Genomic DNA, 26,843 nt, shown 5'->3' with positions numbered 1-26,843 from the left:
CTTGCTTGCAGAGCGTGTAGAATCGGCTTGCCTGCAGAGCGTCGTTGTTCCGCTGCAAGGCTCGTTCAACTACAGGGAGAGCGAGGCTTCAGTCTTCGGAGCACCGAGATGATCTTCACGCTGAAGGAGAAAGATTCTGACAATTGGGAATTTCTGCAAGGCTTATATAGACTGCCAACCCCCGCCCCTTACGGTGGGCTGAATTGCCATCAGGAATTGCGTTAGTGAACTAACACAATGCGAGTGAACCGTATCGAAAGGGAACTTCAGAAGCTGTGAAAACAAGAAACACCTTAAGATCCAACTAAAATTAGATAAGACAGTTTTTAAGTTCACTCAAATTTTAATTCTGTCATTTACTCATTCTCATGTTGTTCACACTCGCATGACTTTCCTTCTACCATGGAACACAAAAGATGATGTTTGGCAGAAAGGTTCCCTTTCATTTGTTTTACTGTATGGAAAAATAAAGTGAACAGTCACGGAGTTTGTCAGTCCCTGATATTCTGCCAACACTCTTAAGGCCCGTTCACATCAAGAACGACAACTATAACTATATTAACGTCCACACCAGCAGATGATATACTGTTTATTGCACATGCTGCAGTTTTGACGTCTGCCGCTTTAAATGTTCAAGCTCTTTAAAAAAGGATGGATTCTGATTGGCTGTCCATTTTTTTATTGGTCATCAGCAAGAAAAAAAAAATTTATTCCAAAATATCGCTTCTCTGTGCCATTATCGTTATAGTTGTGGTGTGGACTCTGCTATTCTTTTATAATTAGAACGATTTTTAGAACTATATCTTTATCATTAGTTATGCTTGGTGTGAACAGCCTTTAGAAATAAAGTTCCATAAATGCTGTTTTCGCAGCCGATGACATACATCCTTAAAAATAAAGGTTCCAAAAGGGAGGTTTTGCAGTGGTGCCACAGAAGAAGCATTTTTAGTTTTCCCGAAAAACCTTTCTGCATTGATGGTAAAGTTTCTACATGGAACCACGATTGCCAATAATTTTAAGAATGTAACATCTCCTCTTGTGTTACACTTAATAAAAGTGCTTCTTAAAATGACAGAATTGTAATTTTGCATAAACTCTTCCTCTAAATATCATTGTAGTAAATAGTTTTAAGCATGTCGCACACAACGAACAGATGAGGTACAGAGACTGGAGCCTTAATAAATGAATCTTAAGGTTGATAATGTTTGACCAGCATTTATTCTGCAGATATGTCCCGACACATCGCAAATTGTTGACGACAGGGTCTTGCCACGATTAGCAGTTCATGTAAGAGAGATTAGAAACGTTGAGCGTACTGAAGTCTCAACAGTCTTCTATGAGAGGGAGAAAAACCATTTAAGAGGCACAAGCACAATGGTAATTAACAAAAACTAAGCAAAGAAATGAAAGAATTATCCATTTAGCCAAAACCATTCTGTAATGTGATCCTATCCGCCAACCTTTCAGAATGTTATGTTTGCAGGCAGGTGAAACTCTCTCACACTGATGTAATTGTGAAACAGAGAAAAGACAATCACATGAGCCCTAAGGAGTGCCGAGCGGTGCATTGTGTTCCCCTGCTTGATTGCTTAATTGCCAAGTATTTAAGCACAAACAAACATTCAAAAATGTAATTTGTCAAAAGTCAGTTGACAGATCACTGTAGCTTACTGTAAGAAAACTATAAATTAACCATTCATTTTTATGTGCTGTAGAGTTTGTAAACAGAAATTGAAATATTTCAACTGAACGGCAGGAGCATTCTGAAATAAATAGATTATTTTTCAAAGGCAGCCAACCTTACAATAATAAAAATAAAAAGAAACTAATGACCATGCTAACAGCACTGGAAAAACCTGATCAAAAGAAGTTGTCAAGATGAACTGGAATTAACGTTAGAACTCAAGCCTTCAAGTAGAGTAAACCTGTTTCTCTTCAGAACAGGTACAGTTCCACTTGCACGGTTTAGGGTTGATCTTTCCTCTTGAAAAAAAGGTGTTGTCAAAACTTTCTGAACCTGAACAATCTGAGTAAACATCATCACTGCAGCTCCGACAACCCCTCATCCTTTCACGCATCTTGCCAATGTCCTGGTGCAGCTCCAGGTCGCGCGTGTCACAGACAGCCGTGGACATGTGCCTGCTGGCAGCTAGCTGATTATCTTGCTTATGGCCTGTAGAGAGGGGAAGTCATCGTCACCAATGTGCTGGGTGTTATGGGTGTTGAAGTCTTTCAGAGCCAGCACCTGCTTACAGGTGGGACACACTTGACAGTCCAACTCCAGGCTGTTGCTGCTGGTGCACGTCTGCCAGGCTTTCTTTTTGTTTTTTTTAGGCTTCAAGCCTTGCTGCTGTTTCTCGAGAGCCTTAAAGTCTCCGTGGGCAGTGAGAAGCTCCTGTTGCTTGCGAGTGTCTGGTAGGAGAACCAGCAGCTCGTTGAAAACCCTGTTGAAATTCTCTCCCAGCAGCTCCTGGCAGCTTTTGTAGTACTGGACAGCAGGGATTATACCCTGATCAAGAGAAAAGAGAGTTCATTAACAAATGTTAGAGATCAATGTAAAATATAGTGTGTAAACGGATTTTAATAAACACCAATGTTGACATTTTTTTCAAAGAATGTGAAAGGAAGAGTGTATCAAAGGTTCTATAATGGGTCAGCAGTTTCCCCACCATTTTTAAACACCTTTCAAACGGTCCTACAGGATGTGACAAATAAAACTTGAAAATAATATATTCAATTCAATGTTTATTTGTATAACACTTTTAACAATACAAACAGTTTCAAAGCAGCTTTACCATATATGCATGTTCCAAATATTCAAAATACATTCAAAAGTATCAATTAATTAGCTCATAGGACTAATAATCCAAAAGTATAAAAAAAGAAGAGTAATTGAAATCTTGGTTTGAAAGTTACCTGTCTAAACTGGCCTGAATAATTTTTGAACTCATTGAACTTGGTTTCATCATTTTGAAGGAAATTCTTAATAGACTGAATAAGGTCCATGTTTCTTTGCTGGAAATTTTCAGGTATGAGGTAGGTTCCAATAGCAGGTGTCGGTCTGAAAGAAAACAATGCCTGAGTGAGGTAAAACACGATAAATATATCAAACAGAATTTTCTGTTGTGAAGTGATTTTATAGTGAAATATCCACTACCATTCAAAAGTTTAGGATCGGTATGATAAAAAAAAAAAAAAAAAAAATTCTGGGAAAGAAAAAGTATTTTATGCTCAACCAGGCTGCATTTATTTGATCAAAAAATTTGGTAAAATAGTAAAGCTGTGAAATATTATTGCAATATAAAATAACTGGTTTCTATTATAATATTTGTGTATGTAAATGTAATTTATTCCTGCGATGGCAAAGGTGAATTTTTTCATCTTTACCAACACCTTTTAAAATGATTTGATCAATAGAAAGTTCAAAGGAACAGAATTTATTTGAATTAGAATTTATTTGTGATATTGTAATGTCTTTAATCACTTTAATGCCTCCCTGCTGAATAAAAGTACTACATTCGTTAATACTTTTTAATCCATTAGAGAAAAAATAAATACATTTATAAATCATATTAACCCCAAACATTTGAACGGTAGTGTAGGGAAAATTATATGTACAACAAATGTTTAATTTGAGCAATTTTGTGTTTTTCGTGAGCCAACAAATGCAATACAATAAAAACTAAGAGCATTTAGACATTTTCTGCTTTCAAAGGTTAGTGGGTCAAGTTCATAGTTAATGAGATAAACTACACATGAGGGGAACTGACTCCATAAATCCACTATAAATCACCTTGACGCCACTTGATTAAATGTACTTGCAAAAAATCCTCAGAAAAGTGAATTTAGTGCTGAGAAAAACTCTAGCATGCCACTTGGTTTCTTACATTAAACAAAGACTATGGAAAAACCCCTTTTATGTACTCAAAATAAACCAGTGACAAGAAACACCACTTCCCCTTCACATCACACACGCCTATCAGCTCTAACCTGTTAACATCCGACACTGATGACTCCACCACATTACTGTTGAGTGGGATGCCGGTGAATCCTGGGGGAGGTTTACTGACAACAGACCCGAGGCCAGGAGGAGGAGGGGGAGGCAGTGCACTCTGAGTGCTCTTCAACGGAAATGCACTTTTAAAGCCTACGAAACACAAGGAAGCACTTATGAGTAGGGCTGCAAAAAAACTGACAATGCAATATTTTGTTTTTCTGCCATATATATTGTGATATGAAAAAACACAAGAAGTTTCGCCAGATTGCTTGAATAGCAATTTGGAAAGAATGAATCATTCAAGACCGATTGGGGTGATTTTGTTAGGCAGTGCATCAGCATAGAAAATTATAATAAAAGAGAGAAAGAAATATGACTTTTTACTCTGAAGACTTTATGAGCAAAATCCTAAATGATTTGGGAAACCTTGAAACATTTGTTGCGGCCTCGCAGTGTTAATTTCAAATGATTTGTCGATATTTTTGTCAATGACGTTTTTTTAGAGACGAAAACGAGACGTTAACTAAAAAAACGGTCTTGAATAACAAAAACTATGACGATATGAAATGTTTGGTAGGGACGATTTGGGAAGAGATCCAGTCAGAACGGATGTCTTGCGTTTGTGGTAGATGCGCAGGCGGGACATGAGTTGGCATCCGCTTGATGCATGTCTGGGAGAAAGAAGAGCAGACAAATAGATAGATCTGAATAAGAGTGACGATGCAAAGGAGCTCTATTCGGTACGGTTTTCTGTGCGCATACACCCGAAGCGTGCAGCCATGCACATAGAAAGCTATACAGAGCACGAGTACTGAAGTGAGCTCTCTTTATGTCTACAACATTATGTCTATGTCCGTTTTGGAGAATATTCACGCAAACAGTCAGTTAAGTCTTTACCGAACATAAACAGGTGTGATAATATCGGATGTGATCATGCCGTCTGTGCCCTTAATATTAAAAAAAAGAAAAAGAGAAAAGCATTCACTGCTCTTTAATAGCTTTAATAAGGATTAATTATATTGAATTTATACAAATGATTGCGTCTGCTTGAAAGAATAAAGAATGATGCATGCAATATATAGTTGTTATAAAGAATGCAAATATCATTCATTGAAAAGAAGACCGTGCTCTACTTTAGGAAAAGTGGTTTAATTTAATTTTACAGTTAAATCTGTCTGTATTGCATGTTCAAACTTTAAAATCGTTTATATTAACAGGTTAATAAATGTTTTCTCCGGGAGTATATAATGGGTTTGGTAAATGAATGCCCTACAGCTTTACTAAACCCATTAGATTTTAGTCGACGAAATACAATAAGATTTTAGTCGACTAAAATCTTATTGTATTTCGTCGACTAAAACCAACAATTCAGATTACTAAAATATGACTACAACTAAAAATAACAAAATTTGCTGTCAAAATGAACACAGCGGCCTCGTGGGTGACACAATTTTGAGTTCCGGCTCGTGGACCTTTCCAAATCACCTCCCACATTTAAAAAATATATATATAATAGACTATTATTAAATATACATCAAATATTTGAAATATATTGTAATACCATTGTGCTGTAAAAAAAAAAAGATAGTATTAAAATGTATTATTTTACTGTAGAATTACAATACTAATATTTAAGTATTAATTTCTTCATTTTCAGATGTTATCAAAACAAAACAGTGCTTTTATTCATCAAGCTTTTATTTTGATGGGTTGTCGTAAATTATTTGCTTCACTCAAACCAGTAGCAAATTGCAGCCTGTGAGATTTGACAACTGCACTAAGCCATATTGAGATATCGATTTTATTTCGATATATCATGCAGCCCTACATAAAAGCGATGTCATTTTGTGCATTGCCTCTTTTAAGAAAGACCTCTTACCAGGTGGAGGCTTTTTGGAAACAAGAGCTGGGAAATCCTCTTCCTTGGATGGAGGGGCTTGATCAGTTCCTGGCTGCTTGAAAGGGGAAGGAATATTTTCAGGAAATGATGTACAGGACAGTGCTTCTGCTGGCTTCTCCATGAGTCCATTTATAAAGGAGTTTGTTTTGGGCGCCGCGGGGGCTTTGGCGAGACTGGGATCTGGTGGCTTCATCTCAGGAACGTTCTCTTTGTGAGCCATTTTGGACACGGACTCCGGAGTGTGCGAGGGAGAGCCCAGAGATGAAGTCGTCGCTGGCTTCTTCTTCTTACTGGCTTTGAGGTTGGGGTTGGGGCTGGGCTGAGATGAGCCACCTTTCACTGTCAGCAAAGTGGAAATGTCAAGCATGGTTGGTACCGTCCGGATCTCCTGGGCTGTTTTACCGCTCTGGGGGTCCTCATCATCAGACGAGGATGGACATTTCACTTTAGGTGGAGCTTTGTGGGTTTCAGCAGGGGTGAGCTTCTTTTTGCGGCGAGAAGAGGCGGCAGTGAGAGGCTGAGGCACACTTCCACTGGGGGGCGGGTCGCTAGCGGACAGTATGGATGATGAGACCACATGGGCTGTTTTGGTGGGCAGAACCACAGGTTTATTGGGAACCACCACAGGTTTGCTTCCAGCTTGAGACCAGGCTGACGTTGTGCTCGACTGGGGCTTCAGTGGTTTGATCTTGGAGACCAGTGCAGGGAAGTCCTCCTCCTGGAAGGATGAATGTTTCTTGGGTTGATTCGTGTATGCAGGCGTCATTGGAGAGGAAACTAACGAGCCAGACAAACTTGGAAAATCATCTTCCTTCAGGGAGACAGAAGTTTGTTTGATCGTGCTGCAACAATAGGGAGACATGACATTGTTAATTGCTGATCTGTTCAAACTGAAGGGATACTTCACCCAAAAATTAATGTTTCGCCATCTTTTACTCACTCTCAAGTTGTTCTAAAACACAAAAGATGTTCTGAACACAAAAGAAGATATTTTACAGAATGTCAGTAATCAAACAGTTGACGGTAGCCATTGACTTCAATAGTAGGAAACAAAATACTATGGGAGTCAATGGGTGCCGTCAACTGTTTGATTACTGACATTCTGTAAAATATCTTCTTTTGTGTTTAACAGAAGAAAGAAACTAATAAAGGTTTGGAACAACTTGAGGGTGAGTAAATTATGACAATTTTCATTTTTGTGTGAACTATCCCTTTAAACTCTGTGTATAATACTAGATCAAGTGGTGCTTGTCCATGCAAAACTCGGTACAATGATGCTAGGATGTTTCCTAGTGCCCACTGAGAGCCCACCCCTTAATCTCTAATTGATATTCTGGCAAGTAGAAATGGCTTGGTTCCTCTCTCTGACATCATTCCCCTTTTTGTTTGGGGATTTTCTGCATATTTCTCCATGGTGATTGCACCTTATGACAAAAGCAGTTCTGTTGAAATATTTTTTCAAAGAAATAATAATAAAAGATTATGCCAAAATAGCCAAACAAAACAAAGGTTTTGTTTTCAAGAATTCAGATGACTTTTTATGTCATTGCAAAAGCAGTAAAGTATTTTTTTTATAAAATAATAATAAATGACTATGCAAAAAGGGTTAGTTCACGATTTTATTACTTTTTTATATAATATATCCATTTAGTCTTAATTTTTATTTCAGTTTTAGTTTAAGTAATTTTTGTTAACTTAAACTTATTTTAACTTTCATTTTTCTGATTGTTTTTTTGAAGTTGAATTTTTCCATTTAATAGTTATATTTTATTTTATTTGTGCGTTCATTTTTATTTGAAATTATAATTATTAGCTTTAGTTTTAACAGTAACAACACTGAGGTTCAGCTGTATCAGCCCAACATTTCTGACTTAAAGGTGCACTGTCATTTTTAGAATTGCAACCAACAGAAGTTACAGTGGCCGACAGGAAAAGATGTCGTCATCTGAGACAGCAGAGAGCAGCCAGTTAAGCAATGAGGTTTCTTTACAATTATAAATTAATAAATGATGTTTACTTAATTATTCAGTAAAACGATCTGTTATTGCGAATATTATTATTACTTGTTCATCATTGTGTCAGTGTTTTATTCGCTGACTTCAGCTTGCTTCTTTGCACGAAGAACATAGTGACGAAACGCGTTTGTCCGTTTAGGGCTACTGTAGAAACATGTCGGTGCAAAATGGCTATTTCAATGTAAGGGGACCTGCGGTGTATGTAGATAGAAATGGCTCATTCTAAGGTAATAAAAACATAACGGTTCATTAAGTAAGGGGCATAAGTATTCGGGGCATTAAAAACATCACAGAAAGTAGTGTAATGAATGTGAATTTGAATAAATTAATAGATCTGACAAAATAAATGTACAAGGCAAGCAATCACTACTAATTAAAAAATGAAAATTACCATTCCTAAATGGGAAAATACATAAACGTGACAAAAAAAAAAACAGGACAAACATACCTTTGAATTGGGGCTGGAGGTGCAGCTGCCCCTAAAACTGGGAAGTCCTGACCAGCCAAAGAGGCATTACTCTTCATTGATCGAGCTGAAATATAGGTAAACATGCAGTTTCATCCACTTTAAAAAATAATAATACAACAATTTACCATATTTTCAATTCTCATACCTTGAATTTCAGTCGTCGGCTTCACTGCGCCTCGGTTGTTTCTTATTTCATCTGGCTCCATCTTTTCTTCTTTGCGTGGCTTCTGACTGCTTCTGTCTTGCGCATGGCTTCTCTCTTCTTGCCGGCTGGCCATTGAAGCTCGCAAAGCAGCGGCCATCTCTCGGTCCTCTTCCTCTCTGCAGACAACAACTCTCTCAGTCTTCCGTAAGCGCTCTTATGTGGTTAGAACGCAGCACTGATGAGGACCTACCGAATATATCTCCAGCTCCTGACGTTCTGCTGTCCTCCTGGGCCTCGTCCTCTTCCTGGTCTTCCCGGTCTGTTGAAGCGATCCGCTTCCTCATAGTCATCGCCACCAACTACCAGACCTAAAAAAAGCCATTCAAATGAGGTTTAAGGACATATAAGAGCGTATGCGGCACCTGAATAATCACATCCAACTCACAAAAAGAGCAAATTCTGCTTTACCGTCATTTCTTCGTTGCTGTCTGGGTGCATAGCTGAACTGAATGTCGATTTGGCGATTCTGCCGTGCCTCGGCCCGGCTTTTGCTGTGGGCAGAAGCTTTGTGAGCCTTGTAGTCAATCTCTGTGCGGAAAGCGTGAGTGAACTGCTCTGAACTGCAGCGCCCTTCCTCGCAGAGATAATGGCTCTCTCTGAAGTGCTCGCTGAGGTACTGGTAGTCACTGTAGGAAAAAAATATTAAAATTACGACATGATGATTCTGTAGTTTAGCTGACAATAGGTATACTACTTTCATCAGTCGGAATGAATCCAATCTGATTTCAGCAAATATCTAGTTCAATCTCATCCATTAATTAGTTTGTAATGATGAGAAGTAAAACATACACGTGTTTGCATGGCATAAAACATGTAAACATACGCATAACGGCACTGCGCATGCGCGCAAGGTCTTTTTTTTATCTGATTGAGAAATTAGTCGGATTCAAATGTTTACAAGCTTAATTTTAAGATCTTAAAAATGACTGTTGATTGTATTATTTCAGGCCTATTGTACATGACCCCTTTCAATTCGATAAAAAATTTCATTCGGATCGACTGAAGTGTTTTCACGAAGGCTTTTCAGTTCAAATGAGCCATTATTCGGGTGCATGTAAACGAGTTACTTCTGGAAATAAATGTTAATATAAGTAAAAAATAGTGACCAGGAATTGGTCTTCTACCTGTAATACTCCTGAGCTCCATCTGCATCACAGAAATGGCAGAAGTAATGATCTCGTCGCAGGTGCTTCAGTAGCTCATCATTGTCCAGGTATCGATCATCACAGAATTTACAGAGCGGATGTCCACGATGCGAGGTGTCATCCGGGTCCCCTTGCGTTCGATGGCGAGCCAGTTCTTTTCGATTGTACCACTTCCGCTCGTACGAGAATATCTGTGTACAGTTCGGCAAAACATTCATTGTACGAACGAGGAGCTTGCAAACAAAATAATTCAATAATAAATGAAGATGGAATACGCTACCTTTAGATGCTTAGCACATAACTTGCAGCAGAAGAGCTCATGTTGTTTCCGCATATGTTGCTCTAACTCTTCAAATTTGGAGAACACTTTTGGTTCTGGACAATGTGGACATTCATGTAACAAAATCTTCCTGCATTTGTTGTAAAAGATAAAAACCCATTTGTAAGTAACAAGTATCATCAAATGTTGTTGATATTAAGGTAGAAAATAGGGCTGGACGATGGTTTTGCCGGCAATATAAAATTAATATGTTGTGGAGACCTAAATGGACTTTTTACTTGGTACAAGTAAATTGCTTAAAGATTGCATCAGAGCTGGTCACCGATTAACACTGTGCCAAACTTCAACTTAGAATCTCAAAAATGTCTCGATAACACTTTATTTTACAGTGTCCTTGTTACACATAGTTACTGTGGTAATAACTATAAATTATGCATAATTACATACAACTAACCCTAAACCAAACCCTCTTCCCAACCGTACAGTAAGTGTATGTAGTTCATTAATATTACCCCGTACTTAAATGTATAATTACACTGTAACACGGACACCTTAAAATAAAGTGCCACATTTTTACTACATTTTAGGTTTAGTAAAATACATAATGAAGTTAAACATTGCAGTTTTACTTTGTGCTGTTAAATGATTGTTATAATACAATAGAGGTGCATATAAGAAAATTCTTCAGAGAAATGAAGTGGAAAGCATGGCTTGATTATTTTAACAATTTAATTTAGTATACATTTTGAATATACTTGGCAATAATGGATTTTTGGTTGAAATGACAGTTTTTCTAAGTTCTGAGAGAATATAATACACATTGAATATTGTAAAAAGGCTATTGAGACAATCTAGTATCTCTGCTGTAAAAAAAAGAAAGGTAAAATGAACACCTGAACTGCGCGTAGATCTTCCCATCTCCAAAATAGATGTCATATTTCTTCTCACATTGATATTGATGAATTTTCAGAGCGGCAAATGGTTCAGGTTTCTTTATGAAGACCACCTGGGATATTAAGAAAAATAATAAATCACATTATTAATTACAGGAGAGAGAACGAAATCTGAATGAAATGAATGAAAGTCTTCCTTAAAATGAACAACGTTGTCAATCAAGCAAAAGCAGACTAAAAGCAGAGTCGTATATATCACATGTCAAACTTGCTGATTAATATAACTTGTGCTTAACAGGCACTTTAGAGGCGCGTGCACTCTTGATCGACTGGACACGCGAGTAACTCACCGTCAACATGACGTCACACTTTGACAGCCTGTCAGAGAAACTACACGTCTGGTAGTTTCTAACGAGAGAGTTATCAGTGAAGCTGGTTACATAACAGCACAATTCAGCTGAGCTGTCCCAAAATCATGTGTATATAAAAAATAAAATAAAAATAAACAAATGACCTTTGTTACTAATGTATCCATGGCTGTCACATGTGTCTTAACAAATGTGAAGTAAACTACACTGTGAGGGACGAAGCAAAAAAAAGTCAATTAACGATAGTTGTCACGGGAAACGTCAGGCAGTAAATCACCACTGCTATGCTAAACCAGCTAACATCTAAACTGAAATCAAGCTTCCAAGTTTAACAACAAGCAAAAACTGATATCATGACAATCAGTTACTCAAACAAATACATCTAGTTCACGTCTAAGAGATGACAAAACGGAACTAAACCTTTTCAGGTCATCTCGACCTGACAAACACAACCGCTGCCATTATGAATCGACATGCTAGCTAGTGTGATGGGAGTGGTGAGGCCGTGGTTCCGCGTGTATGCGGTGTGTGTACAGCAGAAGTAACCCGAGGCCTGTGCTCTCGCTGCTGGAGGAGAGGAGAGAAGAGGAGAGGAGAGGGCGAGGCGGCACCTTGTCGAGCTGTTCCCGGCAGACGGCGCAGTACTTCTGCTCGCACAGGACCCGCATCTTGGTGGAGCAGCGGTAACACACCGGGTGATCGCACTTCCCCACCGCGAACATGTCGATGTCTTGGCAGCACAGCACACATGTGCTCTCCGTGTCTTTCTTAAGGGTGGATTCCATACTGTTAGAAGGCACTGGCTGTGTGTGCTGTAGTTTTCTCGGTATAATCCGTATGGATTTGGAGGGCTTGTTGTAAACGACAGTACGGGCACGGGCAGTGAGGCCGGGTGAAGCGCGCTCCTGAGTGCGTAATCGTTCAGCGCAGTGCATTGTGGGGACTGATCCACTCGCCGTAGACAGGAAGAGCTTTTATTATGACACACCGGACTTTTATACTGCATTCCGTGTGTGAATTAAGTTAAAAGTAATATTCGACTTATATTAATATGCTTTAAATTATAATAAAAATTATATGATTTTTGTATAATGTTATATCAATACGATTTAATATAATACATAATATAATGCATTACACATTTACTATAACATAAATTTAACGTAAGCTTTTGTGGGCCAATTTCTGATCATAAACTATGTGCAAAATCATGAAAGATTTTTTGAAATATACATTGACTTAATATTCATTCAGCTGTCAATATTAATGAAAATGACCATATATGCATGCAATGACAAATACTCAACAAGAGACATACAGATGTGCGATGAAACTTTATTCAATACAAAATACATAAATAGAGCATTTGCAGGTGAAATCAGTGGCAGAAAATATTTGTACACATAGAAATACATTTATATATGCAGACAACAAAGCTGCGGTGACAAGAAACAAACTAGGGCAACTCACCATCGATTGCAAAAATGTACTTTACCTCTACCAATCCCTTTTATGACAGCCATAACAAATTTGATGAGCATAATTAAAATAAGAATATTCATTTCCTTGGCTAAACAAATTTCCCTGCCCAAGTTCAACAAACATTCAAAAATTAGAAAAAAGTAGTCCAAACACAGGACCATAATTTTTTCTCCTTTTTTTTTCTCCTTTTTTTATTTTAAAAGCACAATCTGTGACTGATGCAATGGTGTCTGCCAAATCGCTAAAACAGCCTCGATATGTGAAGACCAAACCGTAGTGACACTAGACCACTAGATTGCCAGTCATAGCAATTACAGATTGCTTTGTTATTTAAAATCTCTGGGTTCAACCCAGTTAACTGCTGCATTAGTATGGATGTACCAGGCAGTTTAAGGGCATAAAAGCATAAATTCTCATTCTGACACGTAATAAATGAAATAACATTCCACAAACTGTGCAATTCATTATTCCATCAGCATTGGCATCAGAGTCTACATCCCAAAAGTGAAGCAGTAAAACAGGTCAAGCTGATGGAATGAAACATTCAAAGGCAAACAATAAAAAAAATTATACGGTGTGAGGCACCAAATCAGCATTGCATTAGGGTGAGATCTGAAACAGACATGGGTGTTGTGCTTTCAATAACTAAAAGCCTAGGCAGTATATGTGATATGCATCTACTGAATAAAACACGAAAAGTGTAGCCCAAACAAATGATATAAAGAGTCGTCTTTAAAATAACCGCTGCAGAATTTAGAAAATGTAAACAGACAATTCACAATACTTGTGCAGCTAGATGGTTAAAAAACTTTAGACTCTCCCTCAACAGATATGTTCTTCTAAAAACCATCTCTTAAGGAATACAGCATTTGATCTCTTAACGCTTACCTATGTGCTGTATCATTTAGACTCTTCCTGTGACTTTAAATCTACATATAAATATAAAACTCATTAATATTGCATCAAATAGCAAATATATATGTGTGAGCTTTTTAAAGAGAGTGATGCAGTGCACATTGATAATGGAAGGGCTGTTTGTGAGTGGTGTGGTTTTCTGAACCCTAATGCTCATTCTGTATTCAGACAGACCGTTGAGAGGCTGATTTATGCAGGTGCAGTCTTGAAGGCGCTCCATGCGTGGAAACAACGGGTAAAACAGTGGGGCTCGTTGCCTTTGCGCACCAGGCGCAGTTTTCTCGGGTGCTCTGCATCCTTGGACCTCATGTGTTGAATATAGACCTGATTGAAGGGCGACACAAATGTTAAGCAGGCATGGGAAGTGCTGGTGTACAATAAACTAAGTGTACAATAAAACTGCCACTCAATATGTCACTGACCTGACAAGCCTTCAAGCTCAGTTTAATCTCCACCTGGCTTGTCTGTGTGCCGACCCACATATAAACCTGTGAAACAAGCAAACAAACAACCCAACAAAATTGTAGTAGTAGTAGTAGTAATAATAATAATAATAATAATAATAATAATGTTTTTTAATGCAGTGTCAGCATCTGAGGTTATCTTAATAATTGGCATGGGGTACTTTCCATAAGATCATCTCTCAATGCAAATCAAACCAGCTATTAGGCTAACTGAAATAAAACCATGCCAATCTCTAGGTATGGTGAAGGCTATGTGATGATGTGGGGCTATTTTAATTCCAAAGGCCAAGGGAACTTTATCAGGATGCATAGTATCCTGGATCCATGAAGTAACTGGCCTTAAAAAAAAAAAATCTGCCTGCCTCTATGGGAATTTAACATAGGGGTGTCCAGACTTATGCACCCTGTATTTTAAGGAAGAACATTTATTTATTTATGATACATTATTCATTCACAAAGAAAATTGGTGTCCTTAAAGGTTGGATTTTTCCAATTTTTTTAAATTAAGGCATTAAGTTCAATTTCCAAAAGATGATTTTTTATTGCTCTTTTTAGTCAACTTTAGCATGGGTGTCTAAACTTATGCATAGCACTGTATGATTGCTAACACATTGCTAAAATTTCACTAAACAAGTTCTTAAGTGACAACTCAGCAAAAAAACAAACAAAAAAATTGTTGCCAGAATAATGTGTTCGGCTGCAAGCATGAAGCTCTACCTCTTTCCCATTGTCCAAAAGCATGATGTCATCATCAGCCAGGTCATCTTGACAGAAGTCTGAGCACTTCTCTGATATAGCAAAGTAACCCTTTTCATTTGAGCACCTGAGATCAGAAATAAAATCTATTATTACCTCAAAAATATGGTAAATGAAGAGAGGCAAATTAAATGATTTAATAAATAAATAAACAACTGTTGAAAAGGTTAGGGTCAGTACTCACCAAAGCTGCATTTATTTCATTTAAAATATCATACATACACTACCATTCAAAAGTTTGGGGTCGATGAGAGTTTTTAATGTTTTTGAAAGAAGTCTCTTATGCTCAATCAAGGCTGCATTAATTTGATAAATACTGTAAAATGTTAAGTTTTTCTATTTTAATATATCTTAATTCCTGTGATGCAAAGCTGAGTTTTCAGCATCATTACTCCAGTCTTCAGTGTCACATGATCCTTCAGAAATCAGTCTAATATGCTGATTTGCTGCTCAAGAAACATTTCTAATTATCATCAATGTTGAAAACGGTTTAATATTTTTGTGAAAGCCATGATACATTTTTTTTAGGATTCTTTGATGGACAGAAAGTTCAAACGTTTTTGAAACAGATTTTTTTTTTTTTTAAAGTCCTCCTGTGGTGAAAAACAAGATTTAAATGTTGTTTATATGTCTATGTGGTGTTTTTAAAATCCTTTATGACAAACCATGTGCAAATTCATAAATCAACACCATTTATGAGTACGTTCTCTTTAAAACTGCAGTGATCTTTAAAGACAGTCTCAAAACCGCGGTTTGAAATTAAGGCATGAAGAAATATTTCATTTAAATATGTATTTTTGGTGATCAAAGATGAGTTTTAAGGGATAAAATGATTGACTACAGGGGGACTTTAACATTATAAAATGTCTTTACTATCACTTTTGGTTAAAAAATGCATCCTTGCTAATTAAAATAAATAAATAAATAAAAACTTTTCTGAACCGAAATGCTCACCTAAACAGTCTAGCGTATTTCATGTACTCTGCATCTTCATCGTATGGCTTCTGAGAGCCAATGCCAACCCAGAAGAAATTTTCTGGCTCTTCTCCTTCATTTATCACCTGAAGAAAAGGAAAAAAGAAAATAATTGTAAAAAAAAAAAAAAAAGTCAGGATGATGTAGTGAGCATGTTTTTGATTTTCATTGCTGGAATGAACCTGTTTGCTGTAAGTGTCATCAAACATGGTGTTCATGATGTCCTCTGCCAGTTTAGCTTCATCAGGGTCTGCTGCTCGGCCCACCCATGTGTAAACTATTCCCTGGTTGTCTGTACTTTCAAATGGCACCTAAGCAATATTTTAGTTATTAACCATTTATAAACCACTGCAAATATGAATCTTGATTCCTTTATTATTATTTAATGATTTATAATACATGAACATCAAATGCCAGTTTACCTTCAATATGAAGCAGAATTCAGAGTTGAGGTTGCTGGAATCTGTGGCTATTTGAATAGTCCTAAAGCACAACAGAAACACCACACATGTTCATTTCTTTGACTTTAGAAATATCTGATGAAAAGATGCTTCCTGTACATACATTATATAGTTACCTGGTGCATAGCGCACTTCCATTTGTCCTGATGTGGTATAAGCTTGGCTGCACACTGTCCACTTTTAGCTTCCTCTTGCCTTTGTGGATGATGAACTTTCTCTTGAAGTGTGACAAGAACTTGAGATTCTCCTGTTGCTGGGTCATCCTCACAACCTGAAATATGCATGAGGTATGACGTCTCCTTAAAATTAAAGTCCAGTCATGTCATGACTTATTGTAATAATTACAAAGATACATTTCATCACTGTCGGGCGGAAACCTTGTGCCTCCATAATTCGTCATTTGAATTCAGTCAGACAGTACTGTCTCAAATAGCCTGTTCATAGCATTTTGCCTTTTATAACATGAGATCTAGGCCAAATGACAGAAGAAACTAAGCCCCCACATAGCTACAGTAAACTTTATAACCTGTAAGTTGATGAAAACATAATGCAGTGCACTTACTGCCTCAGATGCGGCCGTTCTAATGACAAAACCCATGTCCGAAATTTGAGCTTGATTTTGGTAACATTTGTTAACAATATAATGACACATGCAAGTGTCTGACCATATATAAAGCCGCAACATCAACGTTGACAACGTGTGTTTAATTATTTAAAAATTCAGTGGTTTTTCCATTTCCTGAAAAGTAGCGTTTTTGTAGATACGAGTTTTCCACCCGACAGCGACGATATGAGGCCAAGGCAATAAGAGTCACTACAACACAATGAAGATGAAATATGAGATCAATTTCATAATGGATCCATTTAATTAACCATGTTAGCATGCAGTACCTCCAGTTTGCCTGGGAACAAGCTCTCAAACTTCTTCTGCAGGCTGAAAGTGAAGGTCAACCAGCCCATGTTGGAGGCCTCACGGCCCTGCCAGAAGTAAACCACACACTGGAAGTCTTCCTCAGGCTGTTTGTCCTCATCATCTCCCTCTTCTCCCTTCTCCTTTTTTTTCTCCTGATCATCCTCATACTCCACTGGCACCCAGTACCTGAGACGGACACAAATATCACATCATTTCAATGAAAGATGACAGTTATAAATATCTAAGACAGTAATAGTTAATTTAGTTACAAATATAACAGTTATTATTAGTTAGAAAAAGAAAAAAAAAATTAATAGAAAGGGTGTGTCTTTTTTGTCTGAAGATTTCACCTAGTTTATCTGAGAATTAAGTGACATCACAACCTGGCTGCAATTTTTGCAATTAATTTTAGTCAAGCCCTCGGACCAACCTGCAGAGAAATACGTAGCAATCCTGAGTGTTAAAGTGACCAAACTCCTCCTCTGGTAAACGGGCAAACTTCTTCCCCTCCAGAACGAAGCCCTCCATGCCGTCCAAATCCTCATTCCACTCCTCCATCATCTGCTCCGCCTATCAGATTTACAACAAACCCACAAAGACACAATGAATTTTATAGAATTTTGAATTATAGAATTAATGAGCTGTTAGTTCAGGTCTCACCTCTGTGAGAGGCATGGCTGGCTGTCTAGGCAGGAACAGAGCCGTTAGATCAGCTTTCATTTGGTCTTTCTGCTCTGCATCCTTCTTCACCTTGCCAGACAAGCCCACTTCTTGTTTCACACTCTCTGCGTTCCTGGTATAATCCACCTTCAACACGTCATCCCAATTCTTGAACTTGGATTTAAAGACCTGTTGAGCGCAACATGGAATTAGAACAGAGAGTGTTGTGTCATTTAAAAGAGTATCTTTAAAGTTTTTCTAATCTCTTATTTTGTCAATTTTACCTGTCCCTCTGTGCCCTCCAGATTACGGATGACCACGGCGTGTTTTGGCCGATGTAGCATGCTGCACACCTCTTGGCCCAGTTTCAAAGCAGCTGCCCTCACAAGACGTGGGGACTTTCGGCCAATCCAAATGAAGACATCTGACCAGCAATCTAAGATGTAGACACCTTTAGTGTCCAAAAGACCTTGTACCTATAACGAGAAAATGTTCCACCAGTTAGTGTATTCAGGTATGATTGAGGACCCCAAACTTTTGAATGGTAATATACATTTTTCCTAGAATTTTTTGCTGCTACAATCATTATGGACATGACATTACCAGTCTGTGCTCTGGAACCACATCTAGTTTGAGCTTGTCCTTGTGCTCCACAGACAGTTTGTAGTTGATCTGAGGAAGTTCAAGGTATCCCAAGCCCAAGCCAACCTAACAGAACAAGAAAGTATTAAATATTTTACACCGTGGTGGTTTTAGAAAGGAATGCGCAACAAACCATAGACCATTCCCTGACCTTATAAAGCTTGGGTCGGACAGGAGCGAAGTCATCTGGGACATGTTTCTTGATTTCTTCCGGCTGTCCCCCAAGCTTTTCCCAGAATTCCGGAGGTTCCTGATTCTGCATCAAAGTAGTGATCTCTGCTTTGCTTTTTCGCTCATTTTTGTTCATCTTTTCAGCAAATAACCTGTAAATAGCATGGGGACTATTACAAATCTGAACAAACAGACAAGGGGGGAAAAAAACAGCTTAATTGTTTGCATATATTACCTTGCTTTTGTAGTACCACCAAGTGTTGCGTTTGCTCCTCTCCAAATAAATAATTCAAGACCAGTGTCCAACAAAAAGACAAATCTTTAAACGGAAAGAAAGAAAGAAAACTATCAGACTGAGTCACTCTCGTCAACATACATAGAGCAAATGGCACACAAAACTCACCGTGGGTCCAGTGAGGATGCTTTCAGAGGCACAGATTCTAATCTGATGTTCTTTTTCCCATAAACCCTGTACAACCTGCCCAAAACACAAAACAAACAGGATTAGTGTGAGTCAGATCAGGGGTGAGCTATAGAGGCAGTCCTGGGTGTTGTTTTTGGCGGGGCACCTGGTCGGGTATTGCGTGTCCTCTACGGTGAAAAATCCACTAGAAGTTCCACCCTCGATGTAAGAGATCTCATTGTCGAACACCTAAAACACAGTGCAAAGAAATATAGCTAAGCATATGCTGATAATGCAGCATTACATCATTTTGCACAGGGAATGACATTTGCTTCACTGACCGCAGTGAATTCTTCACTCTCATCTCCCATCTCCTCTCTGATTGTCCTGCACTCAGCACCCAAATAATTACGGAGATTGACAGCATGGATAGCAGAGCCGGCTTTCTTATCAAGCGTAGCTTCTTGCCCGATCCAGTAATAGATATGCCAGTTCAGGGCTCCGTTGTCATCTAAGAACGTCTGTAAAAGTGCATTACAAAGCATTAATTGAAAGAGTGGATGCAGACTGGGAGCAGAAGATCTTATAAATTAAAGAAACAATATTTAAACTATAGTACTTTAATAAACATGATGATCATTAGAATTTTTTTTTACAGGGCTGACCTTAAGAATAATGTAACAGTCTGCTTCATAGAACTTCCCATGGAAGGCCTCGTCCACCTGCATGGGTACAAAGTTTTCTATCTGCCAGATCGTAACACCAGGGATCTGCCCCACATCCTCCAAGAAGAACTCCGAGTAATCTAGCTGAGGTTTCTCCAGGTTCTTGTCCCAGCGTTTGGTTTTCAGGTCAGAGTATTTCATGTCTCCATTCTCCTAAAAGATCAAGAGGCATGTGAAGACCAGATAGGTTTGGACATGTACCAATATAATGGCTCCATCATTATAGCTCTGCTGTTCCCTCACCTCAATGGATTTGTTCTTCTCCTGAGCCACGTCTGACATTCCCTTCAGCACCTGTTTAGCCTGATCATCCGTGGCCGAGTCCTTGCGCCTCCTTAGCCTCATCTTCCTGGCCATATGATCTCTAGGACTATTTCCTGTATAACACACAAAGATCATGTTGCACTTTGAGCTGTATTACAGCCATATTTTCAGTTTAGTTTTGTAACTCAGCATCTTCAGCCAATAAGGGTTAGTTTGGAATAGGTCATAATTACAATAACATAACTTTAAGAGAAAAAAGCATATTGTACCTCCACCAGCTGCTGCCACAGTGGCTGGAGACGCACCAGCCAGTCGCAGCTGGTTCTGCAACGAGAAGTCTATGTTGTACCACTCAGCTGTCCTGTCTACTGGTTTAGGGGGCATGACTAGATTTGGATTCTCACGAACATCCAAAACCTAAAACATCAACGTCACAAAAGACAACTTTAATCAGCATTTATTAACTGGTTTAACATATGCATGAGTGTTTGTTGCTTTAGTCTTTTTAATAAATACATAAAAAATTTGGGCCTGGTAATTATTTTTTTTTTTTTATGGATTTGAAAGAAGTAATTTACTTCTTCTTTACTTCATGATCCTTCAGAAATCATTATAATATAATTTGCTGCTCAAGAAACATGTCTTTTTATTATCAATGTTCAAAACGTGTGCTGCTTATTATTTTTGTAGAAAGTTCATTTTTCTGTATATTTTTACAGATATTTCTTCATTAAAGAGTTCTTACCTCCAGGTCAGTGAGGAAATGGATGGCCTCTGGTAATGTCACAAGCCGGTTCTTGTTCAAGACCAATTTCTTCAATTTTCCACACCTGAGCAAAATCAAAAATCCACATATTACCATTATCAATAGGATATATGTTGGTTTTGTAATTATATCTAACCACCAATAAACTGTCTCAGTTCTCACCTGCACAGCCCCTCTGGAACAAGCTCTAAATTATTATTTGCGGCCATAAACTCAACCAGGTTGGACAATTTTCCCACACCAGATGGAAGGCCATCAAAATCTATTTTATTCGAGTTCACATACAGCTTCTTCAGCTTGGACAGCTTGCAAATGGCAGACTGCACATCACACCAAACAGGGAAAAAGAAGAGACAAGATTAGTGGCAAACAAATTTCAAATATATCAAATATAATCTAAATGACAACATTATCAATGCGATGAAGTATCAGCTCACGCACAAAAGCACTTTTAAAGCCAAACAACTTCTGATAACTGATAAGGTCCTCTGTTTTACCTTATTTGTTAATGAGGGACTTACAGGAAGAGATGTGAGCTGATTCCTAGAAAGGTTGAGCGTCTCGAGTTTGGTCCACTGATCTATACACAGTGACAGTTCAGATATCTGATTGCTGCTCAGATTTAGCCGTTTGAGATTAGCCAGCGAGTACAAGCATTCAGGTACCCGAGTCAGATCATTGCAGGACAGGTCCACATCTACACAAAAACGCACAAAAGATTCATTATACAAGGAACAACAGCAATTAGAGACGCTGATGATTATTTTACAGACAGAGCAGTAACACCGCCAGATCTCTACCTGCTAGATTAGTGAGGCCCTCCAGACTCGTGGGCATATTATTTTGAGTACGCTGTGTGTTCCTTAAATGGAGGGTCTGAAGAGCTACCATAGCAGGTAATTGCCTGTTATGACAAAGTCATACAAGTGACACAGATTGGAGTCAGAGTTTATCAGAGGCAATGTTGATAACCCAATGATGTCATCTGAAATGAATGCAGCCTTCCTCCTATATGGCATAGACGGAAATTAAACCATAAAAACTATTTGTCTTACCTCAGCTGTGCGTGCATAAGCAGATTGTTATTGAGTATCAGGGTCTGCAAATGGACCAAGCGTCTCATCTGAGGCGGCAGACTGTCCAAATTATTGTTACTGAGGTCCAGGTACAGCAGGTCAGTGAGGTTGATGAACAGCTGATTCGGTATGTTATCAATGCTGTGAGAAAGCAAACATCATAGAACTGTTTCAGACTAACATTTATGTTCACAGAAATTCCTGGTTAAAACCACTGTGACTACAAAAAAAGGATGTGCACTTTGATCAGTGAAGTATTTAGGGAGGGATGGGGGTAAACGATAAAGCGAGTTCGATCTGTACTATTTTTTTTTTAAATTGCGAGTCCATGCACATATGTATTAAACAGACATATAGATTAGTGGTTCTCAAACAGGGGCTCTTGAAAAACATGGATATAATATGAGGTAGCCTAATCTTTTTAAATTGTGATTCTAGCTCTAGAAAAGTCATGTAAAGTAATTAAATCTAATTACTCCAGGAGCATTTTTAGAATAAATGCACATTTTTATACTCATGCCAAATTCTAAAATATTTTATTGGGTAGAAATTGAGTAAGAAATATTATTTAATCCCCATCCACTAAAATAACAAACAACTGGAAAAGTCACGGGGCCTTCAAATATCGTTGTGGAAAATGTGGGGCCTTGGCTTTTACAAACATATCCCAAGATCCATGTGTTCTTTTCCATTCCATCAGTAGCACATCTAGCACAAGTCCAGTCTAGTCTAAATTAATCCTTAAAGTGCTAGTTGACCCAAAAATGAAAACTATCCCATAATTTACTCACCCTCAACTTCAAGCCATCATAGGTGTATATGGCTTTCTTCTTTCAGCCAAACACAATTGGAGTTATATTAAAAATATCCTGCCTCTTCCAAGCTATATAATGGGAGTGAATAGCAACTTAGATTTTGAAGCCCAAAAAAGCTAATCCATCCATCATAAAAGTAATCCATAAGGCTCCAGAGGGTTAATAAAGGCCTTCTGAAGCAAAGCCATGTGTTTTTGTAAGAAAAATATCCATATTTATAACTTTATAAACTATGGTCACTGGCTAATAGCATGGGATCATTTTCATATTTGGGTGAACTAAGCCTTGTACATCCCCAAATCATCACACAAGACAGTAACAGATGGTAACAGATCACAATATAAAATCCTAAAATGTTTAAAGTGCATTTTCAGGATAGATAATTAATTCTTCACTTCCAAGAACTTGGGTACAAAACAGACAAGACACAAACCGTACCTATTGTGACTGAGGTTTAAGACCAACATGTTTCTGGAGTTCTCCAAGTCCCGAGGGATTTCAGACAGTTGGTTGTAGCTCAGATCCTGAATAGAGGAGGGAACAATACATACACACACCATCATTGCAGCACATTAACGATGACAAATTTGCATAGTTTCACTAATCAAAACACAGCCCTGCTTAAATAAATTTAAATCCTGCCTGTAATTTTGCACTTAAATGTGACACATACTTAACTGAGAAATTCTCTACATACCAGCACAGAAAGATCATCCAGCTGAAAAATATCATCAGGAACACCAGAGTTCTTTAGGCTGTTCCCTCTGGCCACAACCGCCTACAGCAAAACCACAAGAGCAGATTAAACGCTAGTCTGAGCAATGCAAATATTTACAATAAAATTGAAATTCATGCTGTGTTTATTGACAAAAGTAATCTTAAGTACATAGACTACCGTTCAAAAGATTGTGAGTCAGTAAAAAGTTCTTTAGACATTTTTGAAAGAATGTGCTCACCAAGGCAGCATTTATTTAACCAAAAATACAGTAAAACAGTAATATTGTGAAATTTGATTACAATTCAAAATAACTTTTCTATTTGAACACATTTTACAATGTGATTTATCCCTGTGATGGCAAAGCTGAATTTTCAGCATCATTACTCCAGTGTCACATGATTCTTTCAGAAATCAGTCTAATATGATTTGATGCTCAAGAAACATTTATTATTATTATCAGTGTCAAAAACATTTGTGCTGATTAATATTTGGAAACTGCGATAGTTTTTTTCAGAATTCTTTGATGAATAGAAAGTTTAAAAGAACAGTATTTACATGAAATAGAAATCTTTTGTGACATAAATGCCTTTACTGTCACTTTTAATTAAGTTAATGCGTCCTTGCTGAATAATAGTTATTTCTTTCAAAAAACAATCTGACACCAAACTTTTGAACGGTAGTGTATGTGAACAGTTACAAAAATATTTATATATACTTATGTGAAACGCTAATAGAGAACATGTCAAGTATTTCGCAATATGGCCGATCATATTTACCCTCAGGTTGGGAAGACTTGACAATTCTCCATGCAGTGTTGTGAGGCTGTTGTGACTCACGGACAAATGTTCCTGATTTCACACAAAAGAGCAAAAAAAAAAAGAAAAAGAAAAAAGACCAGAGAATGATTATTATTAGGTTGACAAAGCCTAGTTGCAAAATATGACATTGTGACTCAGCTGTGCAATACACAATCACCAGTTTCTGCAGGGAGGCCAGTTCCTCTGGAAGATAGCAAAGCCCCGTTCTGTTCAGCTTCAGCCATCGCAAGCTACTCATAGACTTGACATGCTCAGGAAAATAACCCCCCTGTGTTCAACACAAGAGATACAAAGTCTTAAATCAGACCATCATGAGTCATACGAGTCAGTTCTGCATTAGTGATTTGGTAGTTGGTAGATGGATCTTCTACACTGATGTCATTTCCCAAATAAATCAGTCTGATGCCTGAATTTGATCTAAAACAAAATAAACCTGGTACAATGAAGTCATTTCAGGACAGAAAAAAAAATAACTTGTGGGAGATTATGGGGTGTGTTTGCTATGGCAGCAACATAAGCATGAGCCAGAACCAGGTTTATCAATTTTTTTAGACACCACAGAGCCCCAAATACGATCATCCTTATGCGAGAGACACCCATTCTAAAATTTAAAAGGCATCTATATAGTTTCTTGTATAAAGACCCAATGTGTACTGTGAAATAAAATCATTTTAATACTCAAAATATTATTTAGAAAATATTTAGTTTCCATTAAGTTACATTTATTGTATTGTTTCTACTTATTGTAGTACTGTATTGTTACTGATGCACAGATATGTTGGCCGATGTGATAATCGATAATTCTTAATATTTGAAAGCCGATAACCGATATATTGGCCAATAAATCTAAATCCAAAAATGTATCATCATTTTTGAGAGCCTGATTACAAAAACAAAATTCTTACCATTAAAAGCCTTGTCCCAAGCACACAATTATAATGTTCTCATTATCATTTTATGTAGCCTAATCCTATATGACTTTAAGTGATTCCAATGATATTTCAAGCAATTCAAAACCATCATGGCTAACAGTGCCCATCTGAAGGAAATAATCCACTATTTATCAGCTTTAATATATTGTCCAAATTTACTTATCGGGCTGATAACGATAACATTAAACATGAACATATATCGGCCGATACCAATATGGTGGCCGATATATCGTGCACCCCTAATTATAAGAAGTATTTATTTTATTCAATCCTTTACTTATTTTAATCTATTTTTTTATCTTATACTTTTCTCTAAACAGTTGCACAGACCCCCTAGCACTCTCTTGAGGCCCCTGGGGGCCCCCAGACCCCACTTTCAGATAGAAAACAGTAAGCTGCTCACACAATCATCTCGATATGAGCAGATCTGACTGAAGTGGCTTTATATAAGACAAAGACTCAGAGCATCATCACAAATGTACTCAAGTAAACTGACACACTTGAGACGCTGGGTAATACTACTGCTTAAGCAACCCATGTAAAAGACTTACACATGTTTTAAATAACAAAACCTTCCTTTTATATGCATATTGATGATATATGCTCTATCTAGTCTAAAATAAGCTATTTCCTAACGACATGTTAAAGACTGTCAACCGCAGCTCATTTCATTTCTTGAGGGCAGAAGTATTACTGTCAACCAGCACAGCTGAACTGCTAACAAACTTCTAGTTATTTCCCCTGCCTGTCACACCACTTGATTGACCGCAACAAATTTTGACAAGTCGCGAGCTAACGCCCAGTGTTCTTCTGAGCTAGCATAGTTAGCACTGCTAGCTCACCATCTTAACCTGTTTTGACACGCTAACTAACCTACATCGCTTTCCTCGTTTGAGTGAATGATTTATTAACAATATCCCGTACCTATAGACGTATTGAATCGGAACTCTCACCTTAAAGTCATTCCCACTCAGGTCTACTCCCCTGATAAAGGGGAGAACTCCGGTCGCGGCCATGTCTAATTCAGGATATGGCAGCAGTCTCAGCCTATTTCAGTTCGGCAGCGGCTGGTGGAACAAATACTCTCTCCCCCGCCTCCCGCTCACATGGTACAGCCCACGAACTGCTCAGCGTTACCAGCCACTCACTTTAAAAGTTATTTCTGTTTATATAAAGGAACAACTGTTACTTAAATCCGCCAAATGCGTGTTAAACTACACCCTTGTGCAGTTATTAAATGTTGACTCATAACACACTGATTCGTTTCTGAATCATTTGCATTGCCATTTACAGAACGTGGGAGAACAATATAGGGACCCGTCTTATTACAGCTAGGGCCCATCACAACATTCCCAGTTGTTCAGGTCATTTGTGGTGTTTTTTTCTTGTTTTTGGAGGTCTGGAGTAGTATATTGTACTACAGAGTCCATGCATTACATTACATTTATGCATTTAGCAGAGTGGTTTTCAAACTGGGGTCCTGAGGCCTAGGAGTCCCAGTGCTTGGGGGTCAGTGGAAAAGTTCAAAGAAAACAGTGGAAGAAAAATAATGAATAACATTTTTTGGGGGATTTAAATGAATAAAATAACACTTTATTTAAATAACTATATAATA

At 37.8% G+C, this 26,843-nt stretch overlaps 2 protein-coding genes across 2 annotated transcripts; both read right to left on the bottom strand.

The window, feature by feature from the left end:
* Positions 1–1,199: 1,199 nt before the first annotated feature.
* On the bottom strand, positions 1,200–12,216 carry znf598 (zinc finger protein 598). The gene is made up of 12 exons (XM_084414000.1): positions 11,884–12,216; positions 10,905–11,017; positions 10,012–10,141; positions 9,711–9,922; positions 8,995–9,212; positions 8,777–8,894; positions 8,527–8,702; positions 8,361–8,445; positions 5,877–6,739; positions 3,991–4,147; positions 2,917–3,061; positions 1,200–2,509 (listed from the first exon to the last, which is right to left on the bottom strand). Exons 1-12 carry the CDS (start codon positions 12,205–12,207, stop codon positions 2,150–2,152), a joined length of 2,901 nt encoding a protein of 966 aa, XP_084270126.1. The 5' UTR covers positions 12,208–12,216; the 3' UTR covers positions 1,200–2,149.
* A 375-nt stretch (positions 12,217–12,591) lies between these two features.
* Positions 12,592–26,321, bottom strand: flii (FLII actin remodeling protein). The gene is made up of 30 exons (XM_084420880.1): positions 26,182–26,321; positions 24,454–24,564; positions 24,255–24,326; positions 23,458–23,538; positions 23,199–23,284; positions 21,925–22,086; positions 21,670–21,773; positions 21,391–21,566; positions 21,032–21,189; positions 20,849–20,933; positions 20,373–20,520; positions 20,083–20,216; positions 19,780–19,992; positions 19,456–19,635; positions 19,281–19,363; positions 19,115–19,189; positions 18,947–19,030; positions 18,692–18,863; positions 18,502–18,606; positions 18,183–18,374; positions 17,899–18,087; positions 17,669–17,808; positions 17,217–17,424; positions 16,442–16,596; positions 16,287–16,347; positions 16,047–16,175; positions 15,844–15,950; positions 14,851–14,956; positions 14,092–14,157; positions 12,592–13,993 (listed from the first exon to the last, which is right to left on the bottom strand). The coding sequence occupies exons 1-30, from the start codon at positions 26,242–26,244 to the stop codon at positions 13,859–13,861; spliced, it is 3,780 nt and encodes a 1,259-aa protein (XP_084277006.1). The 5' UTR covers positions 26,245–26,321; the 3' UTR covers positions 12,592–13,858.
* Between the last annotated feature and the right edge of the window lie 522 nt (positions 26,322–26,843).

The sequence above is a fragment of the Rutilus rutilus genome (assembly GCF_951802725.1).
Source record: "Rutilus rutilus genome assembly, chromosome: 1".
Taxonomy (NCBI): domain Eukaryota; kingdom Metazoa; phylum Chordata; class Actinopteri; order Cypriniformes; family Leuciscidae; genus Rutilus; species Rutilus rutilus.
The sequence above is the reverse complement of the archived record's forward strand: the minus strand, read 5'-3'. Positions and strand labels throughout refer to the sequence as shown.

Excerpts from the sequence above, each read along its gene's own strand:
- znf598 (XM_084414000.1), bottom strand. The coding sequence starts at position 12,207 with ATGCACTGCGCTGAACGATTACGCACTCAGGAGCGCGCTTCACCCGGC. Across the intron at positions 3,062-3,990 it reads TCAGTGTCGGATGTTAACAG|ACCGACACCTGCTATTGGAA; the intron begins GTTAGAGCTGAT and ends GTTTTCTTTCAG. Across the intron at positions 2,510-2,916 it reads ATTCAGGCCAGTTTAGACAG|GGTATAATCCCTGCTGTCCA; the intron begins GTAACTTTCAAA and ends TCTCTTGATCAG.
- flii (XM_084420880.1), bottom strand. The coding sequence starts at position 26,244 with ATGGCCGCGACCGGAGTTCTCCCCTTTATCAGGGGAGTAGACCTGAGT. Across the intron at positions 18,375-18,501 it reads TGGTTCCAGAGCACAGACTG|GTACAAGGTCTTTTGGACAC; the intron begins GTAATGTCATGT and ends TTCTCGTTATAG. Across the intron at positions 15,951-16,046 it reads ATGACACTTACAGCAAACAG|GTGATAAATGAAGGAGAAGA; the intron begins GTTCATTCCAGC and ends CCTTTTCTTCAG.